Genomic DNA, 17251 nt, shown 5'->3' on the forward strand with positions numbered 1-17251 from the left:
CTCCAAAAATACTACTGAATTAAACTTCATAGTAATTAGTATCGATTTTTTGATATTGAAAATATTTTTATATTTACTTATAGAATAGTATTTTTTGCAAAATTATGCTAAAATCTGACTAAATAACACATAATATTCAAATTTAGAAAGTTTAAAAGCTATCCATTAAAAAATGTGAAATTTGGAAATTTTCCATTTTTTGAAGTTTTTGAAAATACTTTTATATTTACATCTTAGTTGTAATATAGTATTTTTTGCAAAATTATGCAAAAATGTGACCAAATAACATGTAATACTTAAATATAGAAAGTTTAAAAGCAATCCATGAAAAAATGTAAAATTTTGAAATTTTCGTTTTTTTGAAAAAAATTTTATACGTACATATTAGTTATAAGACTTTATTTTTTGCACAATTATGCTAAAATGTGACTAAATAACATGTAATACTCAAGTATAGAAACTTTAAAAGCAATCCATGAAAAAATAAAAAATTTTGAAATTTTCGATTTTTTGAAAAAATTGAATATCTCCCATTCTAATAAATATTTTTTAAATCTGTAAATTTATAAACTGATGTCCATTATAACTAATCATGTTAACATTTTGAAGTTTTAAGCAATGTACAGACAGACATCTGATTTTATTATTAAGGATTAATAAAAGTTGTTATAAGAAATTATTTGTCTTTAATTTAGAAATGTTATAGATGATTCTTGGTATTGTAACAACCGACATTTATAGATATCAATCATGGCCTTTTTAAACTAGATAATATAGCTTTGATTTAATCGTTTGACCAAACAAATTGGAGTTAAACTCTAATCACAGTAACTGTTTTTATCAAAATTGTAACAACCGCACCTAGTCTCCCCTACTACTTTTCTGAACGAATCCACGCCCATATGTCGCTCTTTGAAAACAATAGAAATCACTCTTTTATTTATTTAAGGCAAATTTTCTTTAAAAGAAACCGAGGAGGAAAGTGACAGAGGAGGAAAGTAACGACGCTTATATCTTTTAAGGTGGTTAGTTCAAAATCAATGATAATAGAGAATTACTTGAAAACTTCAAAAAAATGAATTAACATATTAATGCACATTATTGTTGAATCTGAGATTTTTTTATTGTAAGGTTCTCGAGATATTGTCGTCCAAAATTTAGTATTTTTCTCAATGTTTGCATTGATCTAATGGACGCCGCGAACGAAAAACTGACTATTTGATATATATCACTTTATAACTTTTGATGCACAATAAAGATTCATCTCAAAATTAAAACAAAACTAATTTAATATTCAAAGATCAGAATACTTAAAACACTGTACAATTTATCGTTTAGTTACAGAGTATTTTAATTCCAAAAATTATAGTTAAATAAAAATTTTTTGTCATTTCGTTTGACATAGAGAATGTGGCAACGTCGCAACTGCCGCGGAGAAAATAGAGTAGCGCGAAAATTCAAACCAATTCAAGTATTTAGGAAATTTGCTTTATTCATCTTTGTCCAAAAAAATTAATGAATAAATTTTCGTAATATTTATTTACTTATTTACTTTTTTGAAACAATTCATGAACTTTTCTTTTAATTGGAAGTAAACTACGTATAAATTAAATACTAAATTGATATTACCTGGAAAAATAAAATTTTAATTTCAAATTAAATTATTATTATTATTATTACTGTCATTATTAAATAAATATTATTTTAAATTATTTAAGGGCATCCGGGAAAAATCGCCTCCCAAAAGTGTTTTCCCGTGTGTCGTCTCACTCCTAAATAATTAGAGATATTTAGTTCCGATTTTGATTTATCATGATAATTAGGGGAATTCATGATGATAAAGAATATTCTCGAAAATTGCAAGTAATTTTTGAAATAAATATTGTAAAACGAAATTAGAAAAGTTAGATTTTTGTCGAAAGTGAGAGACAATATGGCGGCGAGCACACAGACAAGTGGATCTATGTGTCAGTGGTCGCGACTTGAACTAAGAAAATGTATTAATCTCAAATTACTCCACTTTCAATCGTTAATAAAATAATTTCTTTGCAAAATTATTGCAAAAACGGAGAGGGCCGCTCCTCGCGGAGAGTCTTCCTCTATCACCTTTACGAAAATAAAATCAAGTTTACAAATTAGCATCAGCTGTACCTGCGAACATGCAGTGACTGCATTGTTGCCACGTCTCTAACTACAAAACACAACGTTCTTCAAAACATTACTATTTTTTATTTAATTTTCTATTATTTACAAATTTATACATCGTAACTTAAAGAATAATATTTAAAAATGTCATTTTTTATTTTATATCATGATATTTATTTCTTTTTTGAACTTTTAGAAAAAAAAAATTTACTTTTGACTAGCCTCCTGAAACTAAACACCTTAAACAAATTAGCCGATGTACAAAGTTGTAATTTTTTTTAGACTACAACTTCTCCATAGTGTGCAAGAGCATTTCCGGTTAGGTTAGGTTCGCTAGTGATATAACGTAACAAAAATACGTCAAAAGTTATAGTTTTCGTTTAAATTTTCGAAACCTCATATTTTTTAATTACACAGTTTTATAAAATGTGCTTTTCGTCTTTTTGTAGCTTAGTTATCTGTCTTTAAGTTGTAATAGTGTATTTTTAAATTACGTGTAATACTTTTCTGTAATTTTAACTTTTTTGTTGAAAAAGAGAACGAGGAGGAAATTAACACCTTGTTACTTTCCTTCTCGTTTCAATATTGTGCATACTTTATGAAATGAGTGAAGTAAATCTTATTTAAAGTTACAGATTAAATTTTGTTCGATAAAAATAATTAATTATAAGTAAATTGACTTTCGTTTTGACATATTAACATAATTTAAAAATGGTTTATTGAACCAGGCAAAATTTTTATTCTTCGTTCAAATTTTTGTTTTGTTTTATGTTTGTCACAATTGTTAATTTTTGCTTTTAAACTTTAGATAAAGTTATTTTCATGTTTAAAAGATTAACGTTTTATTTTTTATTTTGTTTAATGCCAAAAACATGAATCATAAAAAATTTGGCAACTTTTCTAGAGGCAGAAAAAGAGACCTATATCTTTAATGATTTGTTTTCAGAAAATGAAAAATGGAATAGAAAATAAAATGGATTTCTTTGTGGAAGGTTTATTAACCCCTTCGCAGTCAACAACAAAATATCATAAATGGACTCAAAATGTCGATAACTTTTTAGAACACTAAAATTTGCGCAATCGAGCATACTATTGTATTTGAAGTCACTGATTACGAATCAGAAATCAGATTTTGAAAATTCAAAATGGCAGATCCAATATGGCGGACTTGAAAATTAAAAATTGACTGAATTCACTTGAAACTTGTTACTCACGGGTTTTCGGGGTCGCTGATTACGAATCCGATATCAGATTTTGAAAATTCAAAATGGCGGATCCAATATGGCGGACACCAGTTTCTAAAATTCATCGGATTCACTTGAAACTTTTTACTCGGGGGTTTTCGGGGTCGATGATTACGAATCCGATTTCAAATTTTGAAAATTCAAAATAGCGGATCCAATATGGCGAATGAGATTTTATAAAATTCATCGGATTCATTTGAAACTCGTTACTAGAGGGTTTTCGCTGATTACGAAAAACTTTTGAAACTATAATAAATACAAAATTTTCCCCCGCAGTGAGCTGTTAAGTATACTACGTTACTTACGACCCCAGAGTTTACCAACTGGAGATATGCGGTCGGATTTTACACTCCTTTATTTATTTTGTTTTTTTAATATTTTTTTGTTTGTTCTTATATTGGATCCACAATTTCAATACCGATATTACATTTTTAATCTACGACATCAATAAATCCCAAGTAACAACTTTTAAGTAAATCTAATAAATTTTTTAAAATGGCGCCAAGCATATTCGGACCGCCACATTGTATTTTAAAAATTTGATGCTAGATTCGTAATCAGCGACCCCAAAAACCGCAGAGTGACGAGTTTTAAATGAATCGGACGAGTTTTTAAAAATGTCGTACGCTATATTGCATCCGCCATTTTGAATTTTTAAAATCTGAAATTGGATTCCTAATCAGCGATCCTAAAAACCCCCGAGTAACGAGTTTTAAATGAATAGGACGAGTTTTTGAAAATGTCGTCCGCTATATTGGATCCGCCATTTTGAATTTTTAAAATCTGAAATCGGATTCGTAATCAGCGACCCTGAAATCCCCCGAGTAAAAAGTTTCAAGTGAATCCGATGAATTTTAGAAAATGCCGTCCGCCATATTGGATCTGCCATTTTGAATTTTCAAAATCTGATATCAGATTTGTAATCAGCGACCCTGAAAACCCCTGAGTAACAAGTTTCAAGTGAGTCCGATGAATTTTTGAAAATGTCCGCCATATTGGATCCGTCATTTTGAATTTTCAAAATCTGATATCGGATTCGTAATCAGCGACCCCTAAAACCCCTGAGTAACAAGTTTCAAGTGATTCCGATGAATTTTTGAAAATGTCGTCCGCCATATTGGATCCGCCATTTTGAATTTTTAAAATCTGAAAACGGATTCGTAATCAGCGACCCCGAAAACCCCAGAGTATCAATTTGTGAACAAATCTGTGTGTTTTTGTAGCCAAAAATCTGCTTGCGTCTATACACGTCATCGACAGTTTGAGCCCACCTGCACCATGACGTGTATACACGTCATCGACTGCCAAGGGGTTAAATACTTACTGAAGTATGAAAAAAAGAACTTTTTGTTTTCATTATATAACAAAATGGCGGCAGGTAAATTTTTATGTTCAAAATCGACTATTTTTTTACGGCCAGAATAGTTTTATAAAAGTAAGTCCTAGAACAAAAAACACAGAAAGTTTATAATCTGTATACTATAAAGTATAAACTTTGGAAGTACATATAGATTTTTCAATTTGATGTAAGCTTTATATTTTATATAGAATTTGCTGTTTATTTTTTGGCAAAAAATTGATTATTTTACTCAAAAAGTGCGCCATTTTTACAAGAATTGATATAATAAAATCCCATATGTACTACCAAAGTTTATATTATAGAGATCATGAAATTTCTTTGCTTTCTGTTGCAGGGCTTAACCTTTTTAAAAAAATTGTCCACCTATTTTGGTCATAAAAAATAGTCGATTTTGACTATGAAATTTATCGCCACCATTTTGTTATAAAATTTTTTTTCTACATTTCAATAAGTATTTAACAAACCCTCCAAAAAGAAATCCTATTCCTTTTTCATGTTCCCAAAACAAATTATCAAAAATTAGTCTCTATTTCTACCTCTAGAGTGGTGTTACCCCTTAAGTGGTGAAAGCTATTATTTTATTATTAATTATTATTAATTTAACTTAAACTAAAGACTTAGTATTTTTGTTACACATTTTAATAATTTAATATTGCACGTACCTACGATAACTTTTGAAATTAGATGCTTTATCTATGATATGGATAAGAAGATAATATCTATGAGACACTAATGTACCAAAATGTGTTAAATATGTATTAAATTTGTGCCAAATGTGTACAATTTGTACTTTAATTAGCTTTGTGTTTTTCTAAGTTGATAATTAAAATATTTTCAATTAATAATAGTCTTCAAATTGTAATTTTAACCATAATTCTATAATGTTGCTTTCCTCCTAGGTGCTGTTACTTTCCTCCTCGGGGGTTAGGAGGAAAGTAACAAATGCAGAGGTCATGGAAATGTCATGCTGTGAACTGGTTATTTAATCTAAATGTCTAATTCAAATTTTATTTAACTGGTGAATGTCCAAACTTTCAACTAAGGTATTAACAAAAATTATTCGTTAAATAGTTTGAACGCTACAATGAAGTTATCAATACGAAAACTGCGTATTGTCAACAAACACGACTTGCAATACTCAGATCAGTATTGTGACAACCCATTCAAGAATTATTTTTAATATTATTTATTATTTAACGCGGGTAGGACTTGAAAAACAAGGGCAGCTACGAAGAAGTACGCAAAATTTGTAAATATTGTCGTATTTACTTTTGAAATACGCTGGAAATCTCGTTTTGTAGCACTTTAGGCTATAGTAGAAACAAGAATTTCAATTAAAAATTTTCACACATGATAGTCGAGAAAAAAGATTCTTACAAAAAATATTTAAAAATTTCATGTAATAAATAGAAAAGAAAAAGCGGTAAGCAGTTTTACAGTTCTAATTTCTTTTTAAGCGAAAGTATAAACATAATTAGAGTAATTTGTTCTAATCAAAATGTAAAAATAACTAAAAAAGGTTGTTTTTACCAGCGAAGTACAAAAATAATTGAAAAAAATTGTTTTACAAGCGAAATACGAAAGTAAATAATTATTTTCAAGCGAACTATAATGCGAAGCGAAGAAAAAAAAATAGGCAGAAAGCGATAAGCGATGGGAACAATTTTGTATAGTTTTAAATTATGCAAAATAGAAATAACGATAATTGATTTGAATAATTTATTTTGATCTATTTTGTAGAGTGAGATTGGTGCGAGCGAAAGCAGTGAGAGATCAGGGAAAATTGAGCATGCTTGATTTGATAGAATTTATTATAATAAATAAAATTTATAAAGTAAAATTAAGCATTGTCAAATAGCAATAAGTTAAGGAAATCTGGTTGGTTTCTTTAATAATATGACATTTAGCGCGAGAGAATAATTCGAAAAAAGATTGAATTATTTTCGAGAATAGCAGCTGACTGCTGTTCATGTGCGTAAAGGCATAAGGTTGTGTGAGTGTCAAGGCAGAGAGTGGTCTTGGCGTGACGTCACAATGGCGGCACATGTAAGAGAACTCTCGACGAAGCACGCACAAAGAAACGAATTTAGAAAAATTTGCTAAATTACACGTTGGGCGCCAAAAATGTGACAACCCATTCAAGAATTATTTTTAATATTATTTATTATTTAACGCGGGTAGGACTTGAACGGAATTGAAACAATATACCAACCAAAATGTCCTCGAACTTGGAAATTTTCCTTCTTTAGTTTCTCCAACGAGGCAAGCCAAGCAAAGTGAGAAATCGAACAAACTTACCAATATTTCCGTTAGAATAAACACTGCAACAACGTCGAGTAGTTATATCCAAATGAAAATGAAACGAGACACACAATTCACAATTTAGTTATAACAATTTATTAGTGATATAAGAACGAAGCGCAAAGACTTGTAAATACAATAAGTTTTACAATAATTTCGTGTGCCGTTCGCACCGGTTCGCACCAATCTGATTAGCATTCCGCCGCAAAAGCAACACGTGCTTGTGTCCCACCTGGTACTTGGCCTGTATAATAGACGATTTGAAGTTATGGACTATATATTACAAAATGACTGAAAATCAAAGTAAAATAAAAATAAAAATTGGAAATAAAGAAGGAAAAAAATTGAGATCATGTTTAACCAACTTCTCACTGCTCGTCTTATTTTAATAGAAGGCGCATTTGGTTTTAACTTAACGTAACAGTCTTTTCGTAGTTATTTAATACTCATTAAGTTAACTATAAAAACAAGATTATTTAAGTCAACGTAACAATGGTAAATATTCGAATATGAAAATAATTAGCGCAACGGCGCTAAACTATAAGTTAGTAAAAATGTAAGTTTTAACGAACTTGAAAGCGCGTAAGGCTCTTGAACTAAAAATAATTTAAAGAGAATTATGCCAAAAGGGCACGTTGAGTAGAGATGCGATTTTTCTTTATCGAGGTATAGACTAATAGACTTAGTCTTGTTCTTCATCTTTTTCGATGTTGAGCTTGTGGACTTGAGCCAGGCTTTCCCAGAGGATAGCGTTCATAGCATCGGAGTCGTATGGTGAAAGTTTTTTGATCGTATCTACTTCGACATGAGGAGCCCCAACAGTGGGAGGGCTACAGGCTGGAGAATCTTGGTCTTGAGGGCAGTCGGCTTCCGGGATTACTGGATTTTGGTTTTGCGCTGATATACGGAGAGTATGCTGTACTTCTAGTTCTAGGGCAAGTTTATTACGATCGATAAGAGCTGATTCGATCATTCGTTTGCGACAAGTATGGCAGTTTACGTCGGGGAGATTAAGTGGTCTCCAACAACATTTGCAACGTAGGCGCTCGGGTAGTTGATGTGGCCACTCGGAGTAGTGCGGCCAAGGGCATTCCTTCGTGGAGAAATCCGGGTGCGCGCAAATCTGGCAAAATTTCCCAGAGTATTTCGCTTGACAAGAGCGAAAGCTGTGTCCTATTTTTCCGCAGTTCAGACAACCGTCCGAGGCCTTTGGTCGGAGTTTGGCTTCGCGTAATTCCACGTGAGCACGGTAGACCTCTTGGATCCTCTCTTTGAACAGTTTCTTTAAACGGAAATGTTTTTCTTCAAGATAGTTGTAATCTTCTAGAAGGTCCTTGTAGTCTATTTCGTATGAACTGTAGTCTACTTTGAGTTTCGAGAGTTCGTCGTTTGAAGCAGATAGTTGTTTCTCTAATTCGCGCTGTTCGTCTTGTAGTCGGATTATGGTGCGATATTGTTCAACTATTTCTTGGTTATCGTTGATACGAATTGGGTTAGCTTCCTTGCGCAAGTCATCTATGATCTTATTGGCTTCAATCAATCGCGCTTCTAAGGTTTCTCGTTCGGTGAGGATAACATCGTAGGCTGATTTAGTAAGTGCGATCAACCCTGTGGGAAATGCGTCGAATTTCACCTTGCTTCCAATTTCGCGCTGATCCTCTAAGGTTGGCGATGGCTGTAAGGCCACAATCTCTGGTATTATGCTGGCAGTAGGCTCGTTGTTGTTAGCGCGGGAATCAGCTGGTGTCGTGTTGTTAAGCGCGATGTCCTCCATCTTGATGACGTAACCTGAAAACGATTTACAAGTTGGAGCGCGATCTAAGACCTTTTCTAGCTGGTTTTAAGTCATTTACATGATATTTTCCTAGCTTTTTGCCATGCAAATCGCAGATGACAACTATCATGGGTGACAATTTTTCCGCGATTGTTGCTGGACCTTTGTAACGTGGTGCTAGTGGCTAGTTTGGAACTATAGCCACGTACAGCACTTGATAAAGTATTATTGGGATAGAATACGAGATCTCCAGGTTGGAAATTAATGTCATTCTTCCGATTTTTGTTATAAGCTTTACCTTGTTTCTTGCTAGCTTTAATCATGAACTGTTCAACTTTTGCGCGAAGTGCATCTATATGTTTTAAACGATCTAACCAAGTGGCGATTGTTTCGTCTGTAGTAGTGTTAGTATTTGTGTCGCGTGGGGGTTCACCTGTTCGTCTTGGTCCACGAGCGAAATTCAAAAAGGCTGGTGTGACTCCAAGAGAAGTGTGAACTGTGGTGTTATAAGCGAACTGAATATCCTCGAGAAGAATATCCCATTCGCGTTGGTTCTCGCCGAAAAGACTCGCTAACATTGTTTTTAGATTATGATTCACGCGCTCGACAGGGTTGGCCTGAGGATGATACACGGGTGTAGTCCGTTGTACTGAACCGATTTTTTGAAGAAACGATGTGACATTGCGATTGACGATCTCGGTACCGTTGTCGGTGATGACAATTCTTGGCGCTCCCCAGCGGTTGACAAGGGTGTTTAAGGATTTTACAATCTTTGGACCGTCTGCTTTGGATAGCGCGAAGCAGTCTATGTAACGAGTATATGTGTCTTCGCAAACTAATATGTAGCTTTTACCAGATTTCGACCGAGGTAGGGGACCTACTATATCGAGTGACACTGTTTCCCAGGGTTCCGTAATTTTGCGCGGATAGATTAAGCCTTGTGGGGGTGTATTTTTTGGTTTACACTTGAGGCAAGTCTCGCATTCATTAACGTAACGCTTGATGTCTTCGCGCATACCGGGCCAATAAAAATTATTAATTATCGAAAGATAAGTTTTATTGATGCTTTGGTGTGCGGATTGAGTAGTGCAATGATGCTCGGTAATAATTGGTAAAATTTCGTTTTCTTTAAAGATCTTTTTCCAGGCGTTATTATCGCCGATAGTTTCTTTAACCATGTTTGGTTTATAATAGTATAGTTGATTGTTCGAATCAACTTTATATCTTTCGTAGCGCGAGGGATCTTTACGAACTTTTTCTAACATCTGGTCGTACCAACTTTGACTTTTAACAGAGTTCAATTCGGTAACGTGCGTGTCGTTATTATCGTCTTCGTAAAGTCGCGAAAGCGTATCCGGCGCTTCATTAGTTGTACCTTTTCTGTGCTCGATCTTAACACTGTTTGCGGAAAGCTCGAGAGCCCATCGCGCAAGTCTACCTTTTGGGTCTTTGAGACCTTGCAACCAAATTAAACTGGAATGATCCGTTATTACAGTAAATTCAGCGCATTCGAGGTAGCAGCGGAGCTTTTTAATAGCAAAAATTACAGCCAAGCATTTCTTTTCAGTGGTGGTGTAATTTAATTCAGCACCTCTTAAAGGTCTGCTTAGGCATGTGATTAAGTATTCTTTTTCTCCGTCTTGCTGTGTCAAGATAGCACCGATACCGGTGTCGCTTGCATCGGTATACAAGTAGAGGGGTAAACCGGGCCTAGGCGCGACTAAAGTCAAGGCGCTTTTTAAGGATTCCTTAACTTCGTTGAACGTGGCCTAGTGTTCTTCGGTCCAGTTCCAAGGTACCTTGGGACTCGCTAATTTATTTAGCGGTCCTTGCACTTTTGCAATATTGCGCAAGTGACGGTGATACCAGTTCACTGAGCCGTTAAACCGGCGCAACTCTTTTCGGTTACGAGGAGTTGCTCGTTCGAGGATTGGTTCGACTCGCTTAGCGTTTGGTTTTAAACCATCTTTGTCTAGGATGAAACCTAAATATTCTACTGACGATTTCGCGAAATAGGATTTATCGCGATTGATAGACAATCCTGCTTCCTGTAGAATGGTAAGGACTACATCGAGAAGCAGAATATGTTCTTCGAATGTTTTGGATATTATTATCCAATCGTCGAGATACGCGTGAACTTGTTCGCAGTAATGTTCGGGCAGATTTTTAGCGCGAATGTGTTCTACGAACTTTTCTTTCAGTCTATCGGTTAGAGCTTGGAAAGTTGCCGGCGCATTTGTGAGTCCGAAGGGCATTCTAACCCATTCAAACTGTCCACGACCAGGGACAACGAAGGCGGTGTTATTCTCGCGATTTCGGGTCAATTGGTATGTGGTGAAACGCGTCGGTTAAATCAATGGTGCTAATAATGTTAGCCTCAGATAGCGCATCAAGTATGGTGTCCATACGTGGCAAAAGGTATGCTGATTTCTTTGTGTTCTTATTCAACTTTCGGAAGTCCATGCATACTCTAGGCCTACCATCCTTACGATAAGTGAGCACCACTGGGCTAGCAAAACGTCCATTGCTCCTAACAATAAACTTTTTGTCTAGGTAAATGTTAATTTGATCGTTAATTATTTTGTTCGCTTCTAAGCTGCGGCGATAAGGTTTCAATTTAAATGGCGTTGGATCGGTAAGCTCTATAACGTGTGTCGTTAAATTAGTAACACCGGTTCCAGAGGTAAATTTCGATAATTTATCATCTAAAAACGCATTCAATTTATTCCTTTGTTCCGGAGATAATTCGATTAATTGAGCCGAATTTAGGAAGCTACGTGCATTGGAAATGGAGCCTAAAGGGTCACGAACCGAGGACCCTTTCATGGACCAATAACCTTGGCTTGCGTCAATAATAACTTGCCAACTAGTTATAAAGTCCATGCCTAAAATGACTGGTGTAGTTAGACCGTCGAGAACGGCAAACCATATTTCACCGTGGCAATTATCTATTTCGATATCGAATTTTACGGAATGGCGTGGTGCGGCTACGTGATCGCGTTGCGCGAGTTGTACGCCGGCGCGTGTTATCGCATCCTTAATCGGATCGCCGTTAGCTAAACTTTTGAGTTTGTCGAAAAGTTCTCCTGACATGAAAGTTCGGTCACTACCTGTGTCAAGAAGCGCTGTTATTCTTTCGTTACCGATTTTGATTACCGTGGAAATTGTACATCTTTCCTGAGGCGGCGAGGGCGATGCGTGCCCTTTGTGTACTCTGCGCTTAGTTTTATCAGTCAATACAAATAAATTGTTCGACTGATTAATCAGTGGCAACGATCTGAGTGAAGATATGCACGCGCCTATTGTGGGAGAGCAATCTTCCTCCGATTTAGAGTACTCAGTCTCCGATTCAGAATATAAGCAATCATCATAATCGCTTTCAGAATCACTAGTATAAATCCTACCTGCATGCGCTTTGTTTAGCGTTGATGCTATTTGAGGATTGTACGTTGATTCATTAGCGATAGGAATGCTTTCTGAATTTGAAGAAGTATCAGTTTCGTTTAAGTAGTTTATCGGTCGATTTTCGTTTTGTTTTGATAGGGTTTTGCCAGGGAGATCTAGTCTCTCCTGGCATCTCTGTCGTTTTTTGATTGCGAGTTATTATCGTGCGCGTTGTGGCCGAAATTTTGTGGATAATCGCGGTTGTAATTACCGTGCCATGGTGGCTGCGTTGGTTGCGGTGGAGGCGCGTGCGGGAGACAAGGAGGTCTCTCGTTTTGCGCGCTGCACTGGCAATCTAGCTGGTAGTACTGCGAAGAGTGGGGGGAATTGTAGTAGTAGTCTTGGTTATGATTGCGACCACGGCCACTACCATTCCAACCATTGTTATAACCGCGTCCGCGATTATTTTGATTGTTACCGCCTCGGTGGCCATTTCCACGACCACGAGGATTTTCGCTTTTCTTGTGCGCAGACGATCTACGTTTTTCCCCCCCTTTCTGCGACGAAGCGGAGCTTGAGGAGTTAGAAGAAGCAGAAGTGGAACGTTTGCGCGACCTATGAGAAGGCGAAGATTTGTTCGGAGTGATCAAAGCGCTTTTAGGTTTACTCGCATTGGGATTTTCTGTGTCGTTTATTTTTAATTTTTGTTTAAGAGACTCGAACTGTTTTTGATAAATGTCTATTTTATTTAACTTTTGTTCGGGCTCTGGTTTCGCTTTTTGTTTGTTTTTATTCGCTTGTTTTTGTTTTGTTTCTGTTTCGGTTTCTTTTTCGGTTGATTCGTCTGAAGAATTTTTAGATTGTGAGGTTTGCGAATCGATTGCATTTAATTGATTTCTATTGCGCTGGTTACGAGACCGTTTCGCGTCTTGTTCGCGCAATTTATTCGATTGTTGCATGAACTCGATTTTTTCTTGGTATTTGCGTATTTTATCTAAAAGTCCTTCATAAGAGGTGAAGCTGTCGCGATCGAAAAGAGAAATTAATTCGGAGTGTAGGCTTAGATAAATTTTGTCAAGCTGGATGTTTTCCGGAATTTTATTTCTCAATTTGTTATAAAGCGCGCCGATTTTTATAACAAAATCTATCCCTGTTTCATTTTCTAACTGAACTGCGCGGTGGATTTTGTTCAGAATTTGGTTGTCATCGTTAACATCACTAAATGTTTTTCGGAATGACGTGGAAAATTCTGTCCATGTTGTCCATTTGTAACGAAACATGTTAAACCATGAGAACGCGGTATCTGATAGAGTTTGGGAGAAAATTGGGAGCGCGTCATTTGGATTTATCGCTGAAGCCGTCATTTTCCTTTCGAATTCGTCGAGAAATTCGTTTGCGTCTTGTTTTCCCGGAAATTTGAGATCCCACGATTTGATAATTTTATGTAAGTTTGGAACTTGAGTTCGTTGCGCGATGGAGGCGTCGAGAACTGGGTTCAAGGGAAGGTCAATTAAATTGTGTTGATTTCTGTCATTTACGTTTTCGGGAGTTGGAAACATAAAATCTGGTTGTTCTGCGAAATGTAGTGTCCGATTTGCAGGAGGTCCTTGTCGCAAAGGTGTGAACGATAGTGGGGGGTGTATCGGCGCTATGACTGTGGTTGCGCTTTGCGTTGTAGTCGAGGTGTTACCCGTGAATGTGACCGTGTTTGTGGTTGTGGTGGGGGCTAAACTAACCTGTTGCGCGATGTGTTCGCCACTGTCGTCGAATTCCCAACGAGAATCGTGCCACGGGGATGGCGCATGTCTCGTTTGCATTTGTGACGTTTTTTTTGTAAGGTCCTGTATATTAGCTGACATTTCGGCACGAAGTTTTTCAATTGATTTAGTTGTTTCTTTTCTTAGCGCGGTTATTTCTAGTCGATTTTCGTTGTACGCGTCGAGTGTTTGTTGACGCGTATTTTCGAGATGTTTTTGGAATATTTGATGCATATCATTTTTGAATTTTTTATTTTCTTCCGCTTGGGCAATTGCGAGACTTTCTATTCGCGTGTAAAAATGATTTAATTGTGTGTTAGATACTGGGGTTTTTTGTGCTTTAGATTTATGAACGCGGCGATGAAGCGTTATTTTAGGAAGTGTTCCTGATGAAGATTGTGAAGGGTTGACTTTGTGAGTGTCTTTTAATGTGTTATTTTTAAAAATGTTCTACTCGTGAATTGGAGTTGTATTTGCGCTAGTTGATTCAGATTCTACGTCAGCGTTATTTATTGGGCTAAAATTTTCCGCTGGTGGAGGAGGTTTTTGATTTTGATTTTGTGAAAAAATAATTTCTAAATTTTCTTTAGTTGCGCTCCATGTTTCTTCTTGTGGAACGTGTGCGGTGTTAGTAACTGTTTCAGTACGCGCAGTGTTATTATCTAAATTTTCAGGGTTTACGGGGGTTGTTTTGTTTTCTTTGGGTGGTGTTCTCCACATTTTTTCGGAATCTCTGGGTGCGCTTGTTTGAGAACGTGTTTTTGGTTTTTGTTGTTGGTTCTTTTTAGGGCTTCTTCTTCCCATAATTAAAAAGGCATTCTCTTTTATTAGGAAAGAGAAAAAGAAAAATTTTTTTTTTATTTTATTTCATCGTTTTAATTGTTAATAAAAAAAAAATTTTTATTCTATTAATTTTATTTTTAATAAAATTTTATTTTATCAACTTAATTATTAATAAAACTTTATTTTGTTAATCTGATTTTTAATAACGTTATTTTACCAATTTAAAGGAAAATGAGAAAAAAAAATTTTCAATTTATTTTAATTTTGTTAATTAAAAAAATTAATTTATCCTTTAATACATTTTATTCCTTCTCTTAAATTAATCAAGTTGTAATTTCTTTTCTATATTCTCTCTCAGATTGCAAAAGGTTTTATTATATTTGAATTAAAATTTTATTTTGCTCAAGAAACAAGGGCAGCTACGAAGAAGTACGCAAAATTTGTAAATATTGTCGTATTTACTTTTGAAATACGCTGGAAATCTCGTTTTGTAGCACTTTAGGCTATAGTAGAAACAAGAATTTCAATTAAAAATTTTCACACATGATAGTCGAGAAAAAAGATTCTTACAAAAAATATTTAAAAATTTCATGTAATAAATAGAAAAGAAAAAGCGGTAAGCAGTTTTACAGTTCTAATTTCTTTTTAAGCGAAAGTATAAACATAATTAGAGTAATTTGTTCTAATCAAAATGTAAAAATAACTAAAAAAGGTTGTTTTTACCAGCGAAGTACAAAAATAATTGAAAAAAATTGTTTTACAAGCGAAATACGAAAGTAAATAATTATTTTCAAGCGAACTATAATGCGAAGCGAAGAAAAAAAAATAGGCAGAAAGCGATAAGCGATGGGAACAATTTTGTATAGTTTTAAATTATGCAAAATAGAAATAACGATAATTGATTTGAATAATTTATTTTGATCTATTTTGTAGAGTGAGATTGGTGCGAGCGAAAGCAGTGAGAGATCAGGGAAAATTGAGCATGCTTGATTTGATAGAATTTATTATAATAAATAAAATTTATAAAGTAAAATTAAGCATTGTCAAATAGCAATAAGTTAAGGAAATCTGGTTGGTTTCTTTAATAATATGACATTTAGCGCGAGAGAATAATTCGAAAAAAGATTGAATTATTTTCGAGAATAGCAGCTGACTGCTGTTCATGTGCGTAAAGGCATAAGGTTGTGTGAGTGTCAAGGCAGAGAGTGGTCTTGGCGTGACGTCACAATGGCGGCACATGTAAGAGAACTCTCGACGAAGCACGCACAAAGAAACGAATTTAGAAAAATTTGCTAAATTACACGTTGGGCGCCAAAAATGTGACAACCCATTCAAGAATTATTTTTAATATTATTTATTATTTAACGCGGGTAGGACTTGAACGGAATTGAAACAATATACCAACCAAAATGTCCTCGAACTTGGAAATTTTCCTTCTTTAGTTTCTCCAACGAGGCAAGCCAAGCAAAGTGAGAAATCGAACAAACTTACCAATATTTCCGTTAGAATAAACACTGCAACAACGTCGAGTAGTTATATCCAAATGAAAATGAAACGAGACACACAATTCACAATTTAGTTATAACAATTTATTAGTGATATAAGAACGAAGCGCAAAGACTTGTAAATACAATAAGTTTTACAATAATTTCGTGTGCCGTTCGCACCGGTTCGCACCAATCTGATTAGCATTCCGCCGCAAAAGCAACACGTGCTTTTGTCGTCTGCTAATCTTTGGTGACGGAGACGCCTGGTGGCTGAAGTTGGCGCTAACGCGCGAATATTCAAAATATTAATATAATTATTGTTCTAATAATAACGGTGATCCGGGTAATGGCAACGATATAAACAATAAAAATGATTATGATCGTTACAGTATAACGTCTGCTTGCTGTCGAAGTTTACGTATAGTCGGGGGACAAAAGCTTACTTTCCGCCCGCTATTCATGCACGAAAAGTCGAGTTTATCGCGCATGTAGGACGAAAATGACTTCTCGATCTCAGACAACGGAAATTTTTATTTTTTTGACTTTGACTTTTTTTATTTGACTTTGACCGGCATTCAATTTTTTTCGTTAGACATGTGGTTTTTTAGTGACAGTTTGTATTATTTTGACGTTTCTCGTATCGTGGAAGCAAATTTACAAGAGGTTTCAATCGACGCTCGGTGAAATTTGCTGCTACAACATGAAAAACGTTAAAATAATACGAACTGACACTAAAAAACCACATGTCTGACGAAAAATTCGTTAATTTAATTTGTTTATAAAATTAATAAATACTATTTTTTGAACAATATTTATGTACAGCTGTTAATAGTGACGTAATTCTAAAGCCATTAGAAAAGAAACAAATTTTGTTCTACTGTACATAAACAAGCGAGCTATTTATTTGTTAATTTAACTTAAATTAAAAGTTGTTTAAAATTATAAAAAAAAATTTTTTATTGTCGAAATATAGTTTTGTTTTTCATATGTTAATACTCATAAGATTTATGCAATAC

At 34.8% G+C, this 17251-nt stretch overlaps 2 protein-coding genes across 3 annotated transcripts in view; one reads left to right on the forward strand and one right to left on the reverse strand.

The window, feature by feature from the left end:
- Positions 1–17251, forward strand: part of LOC122504517 (sorting nexin-27) — a 367585-nt gene that overhangs the window by 247063 nt on the left and 103271 nt on the right. The window lies entirely within an intron of this gene.
- LOC122504519 lies at positions 5595–16803 on the reverse strand. Its single transcript, XM_043615668.1, has 2 exons — positions 16240–16803; positions 5595–8838 (listed from the first exon to the last, which is right to left on the reverse strand). The coding sequence occupies exon 2, from the start codon at positions 8822–8824 to the stop codon at positions 7733–7735; it is 1092 nt and encodes a 363-aa protein (XP_043471603.1). The 5' UTR covers positions 8825–8838; positions 16240–16803; the 3' UTR covers positions 5595–7732.

This window comes from Leptopilina heterotoma, unplaced genomic scaffold (assembly GCF_015476425.1).
Source record: "Leptopilina heterotoma isolate Lh14 unplaced genomic scaffold, ASM1547642v1 Lhet_302, whole genome shotgun sequence".
NCBI classification, from domain to species: Eukaryota; Metazoa; Arthropoda; class Insecta; order Hymenoptera; family Figitidae; genus Leptopilina; species Leptopilina heterotoma.

What these genes read in the sequence shown, in the direction of transcription:
- LOC122504519 (XM_043615668.1), bottom strand. Translation starts at nt 8,824, where the DNA reads ATGGAGGACATCGCGCTTAACAACACGACACCAGCTGATTCCCGCGCT.